This window comes from Octopus bimaculoides, chromosome 5 (assembly GCF_001194135.2).
Source record: "Octopus bimaculoides isolate UCB-OBI-ISO-001 chromosome 5, ASM119413v2, whole genome shotgun sequence".
NCBI classification, from domain to species: Eukaryota; Metazoa; Mollusca; class Cephalopoda; order Octopoda; family Octopodidae; genus Octopus; species Octopus bimaculoides.
This window is the reverse complement of record NC_068985.1, coordinates 123447485-123450791: the sequence shown is the minus strand read 5'-3', so window position 1 is coordinate 123450791 and position 3307 is coordinate 123447485. Positions and strand designations below refer to the sequence as shown.

At 35.4% G+C, this 3307-nt stretch overlaps 1 protein-coding gene across 1 annotated transcript in view; it reads left to right on the top strand.

Annotated features, from left to right (window-relative positions):
- The first annotated feature begins 490 nt into the window (after positions 1–490).
- The window catches only part of LOC106872947 (probable ATP-dependent RNA helicase DDX20), a 24103-nt gene continuing 21286 nt past the window's right edge, over positions 491–3307 (top strand). Inside the window, exons 1-2 of the mRNA XM_014920129.2 lie at positions 491–850; positions 1886–1980. Coding sequence (XP_014775615.1) covers positions 655–850; positions 1886–1980 — 291 coding nt within the window. The 5' untranslated portion in view covers positions 491–654. The remainder of the gene's footprint in view (positions 851–1885; positions 1981–3307) is intronic.

The following is a 3307-nucleotide window of genomic DNA, read 5'->3' as shown; positions in this document are numbered from 1 at the left end:
GTTATGTATTTGTCTGAATATTTTTTTATTATACCTAAGGCACCTACTATGATAGGAATTGTTTCTGTTTTTAGATTCCACATTCGAGTTACCTCTATTTCCAGGTCTTTTCATTATTATTATTATTATTATTATTATTATTATTATTATTATTATTCAAAGCAGTTTGATTCGGCCCTATTTCGTTGGTTTCTTACAGCAACCTAGCTCGTTTGAGTTAACCGATTAGGGGCAAATCAAACTGTTTTAAATAATATGTCACTCCTACCAAATGTGTTGAGAGCCTCTTTCTTTCGTTTGTCCACTCACTTGTGTGTGATGAATATGATAGATCCCTAAAGATGACCAGGGGCGGAACAATGAATTAAAAGAGAGTATTTACTTTGAAAACACCAAAAAATACGTCAACCGGAAAACAAAGCAAAGAGTAAGTTACGAAATAGATACGAAAATTAAAATAAGCTTAGCTCTAGATATCACCCGGCTTGAGCAAATATAGTGCTCTCCCTTTAATAAGCATGTTCTCGATAGTTCAGTCGTGTTAGTAAACCGTTTCACTGTTAATTTTCGGCTTTATTATTTCTTTTAATCTAATCCAAAGAGATACGTCATTCTGCGCACTTTCATTTTTATTTCCTTCGTTTATGTAAAGCAATGCTGCCTCGCAAAGTGGCTCATAATGTGAGTAATTCTGCAGTATTTCGTACCGCAGACATAGCGATAACTGAAGATGTCACATTTGAAGGGTTGTTATTGTCGGACAATGTCCTGAAAGGGCTTCAGAATTCGGGTTTCGTCAAACCCTCGCCTATCCAGCTGAAGTCCATTCCACTGGGAAGATGTGGTTTAGGTAAGCTATGAATTAATTTGGTTATTAACTATTTTTCACAGAATACTTGTTAAACCATACATATTTCTTTTTACTATTATAAAGTAGCACAAAAGGTTTCCTATAGGAAGATACGCATGTCTTCCAGTCACCATAAACAAAAACACCAGGTTGGCTAAGGCAGAATTTGAATGCAAATAAGTCTCAAACTAAATACTAGGAAACTTAATTTATCGCTCATCATCAATTCACCCTACTTTCATCATTTCACGTCCACATGCTGGCCTGAGATGAACGGATCATCATGGTCTCAGTTAGATTTTGTTTGGAATTGGTGCTCTCTTAGCTAAGTGAAAAGACCACATTTATCACTCGTACACCTATTAAAATTTTTAAATGCTGTGGGCTTCTTTTTAGAGGAAGAAATGATTGCATTATGGTACATCGGCACTTCCTTTCGTTTTACTTTCATTATTGAATGCTTTTGTTCTTTTAAGCATAATCAGAACTTAGCTGCTCCCTGAATTAAAGATAAATTTAAGCCAATTACTTTTACGAAAAAATGATCGATGTTTATTAGGTACTTCTGTGGAAATATTTTCACTCATACTCCCAAGTGGTATCCGACTTTTTAATCTTATTTTCCATAAATAAATAATGGTTCTTTTAATTTAATCGACTAGTTAACTTATATTTTGGAACATATTGCTATTTTATACCTACATTGAACCGTAAAAAGAGTACAGTATATTTATATAAGCTAACAAAAGAATCTTTTACGTAGTTGCTTGACATGCTAAAAATAGCAGCCAAGTCTCCCTCAAATCATATCCTACTATCTTAAAGTTTTATAATGTCGTACATATCCCTAAAAAGTTGTGGTTGTTTTGACTGGAATACCTTTGTGCATAAACCTAGACAAGTAAGGTTGACTTGAGGCAAAACAGCAATGCTGTGTTCTGATTGATTTTTATGCAATTTTCTGTTATTTCGTGTTTTCAAATATTTCAGTTTCAAGTCTTTCTTTGATCATTAATTCTTTTTCTTTTTCTCTAGATTTAATTGTCCAAGCCAAAGCTGGAACTGGCAAGACGTGTGTTTTCACTGTGGTTGCTTTAGAATCACTGCAGATCAACAGCCCAGCTATCCAGGTAAAGATTAAAAATACCTGTCCTATTTCAAATTAGGCTGATTGTAAATCTCTCGCTCCGTTAACATTTTTGTCTCCATTGTAGATCAACCGTTTAGTATTCAGATTATTCTGGCAAAAACGATGCTTGTTTATTTATTTTGTGCTGAATTAATCATCCATCGTCTTGTAGTTTAGAGATTTCAATTATGTGATTGTTTAGTTTTAAAATGACATCGTAGGGTAGGTGTGAGAGGCCTGATCTGCTCACTTTCAATATAAAACTGGGGGAATATTTTGGCTGGATATGGCCTGTTTGAATACTAAAGGGTTAAATGTAAACTTTATGGTAGAAATTGCTGCTGTGTTTAAATTTGATATAAGACAACTGGAAATCACTTTAGCTTAACTGACTTAATACTAAGACATAAGAAGATATATATTTTTACAGATATCCTAGACCTAGTTTGTTACAAAGCAAACCAAATGTATTTTTAATATCTATTTCTTCAATATTTGACAAATTTCTATAATTTCTTTTTACTTGTGGTCTGGGTCTGTTTCAATACCAGTTATTTGAATGCATACTTATAATGCTATCCTTACTCATTTTACACAAACGTTTTTTCCTTAACAATTTAGAGGAGGAAGGTGAGTGCCTATGGCTCATTTGAGAGCCTCTACATGTGAATACTGATACAAAGTTGCCTGCAAACCTGAAGCCTAACTTAAATCTTTGCAACCAAGTGGACTCTGCTAATGTCACTTAAGAGCCAAGTGAGGGGTATTAAGCTGCAGTGGACTTAGTTTGCCAGCCCAAGACAAGAATAGGCCTTCTGACAGCTTCCAAGCAATTTACTTCAGTTAAATTTCACTTACAAGGTTTTCATAAAGTGCAAGGTTATGAAAGAAAACTAAGTACTGCATAGTGGGATTGAGCCTGAAACCATGTAGTTGGGAATCATGCTTCTGCCAATAACATTAAATTATTATTGTGATGCTGCTGCGTTAACTCTTCAACATTCAGATTACTTTGTCAAATGCAATGTTTATTTATTCGCATTGTTTTGAATTATGTTGTAGCTTTGAGATTTCAGTGATCATCATCATCATCATCATCGTTTAACGTCTGCTTTCCATGCTAGCATGGGTTGGACGATTTGACTGAGGACTGGTGAAACCGGATGGCAACACCAGGCTCCAGTCTGATTTGGCAGAGTTTCTACAGCTGGATGCCCTTCCTAACGCCAACCACTCAGAGAGTGTAGTGGGTGCTTTTACGTGTCACCCGCACGAAAACGGCCACGCTCGAAATGGTGTCTTTTATGTGCCACCCGCACAAGCCAGTC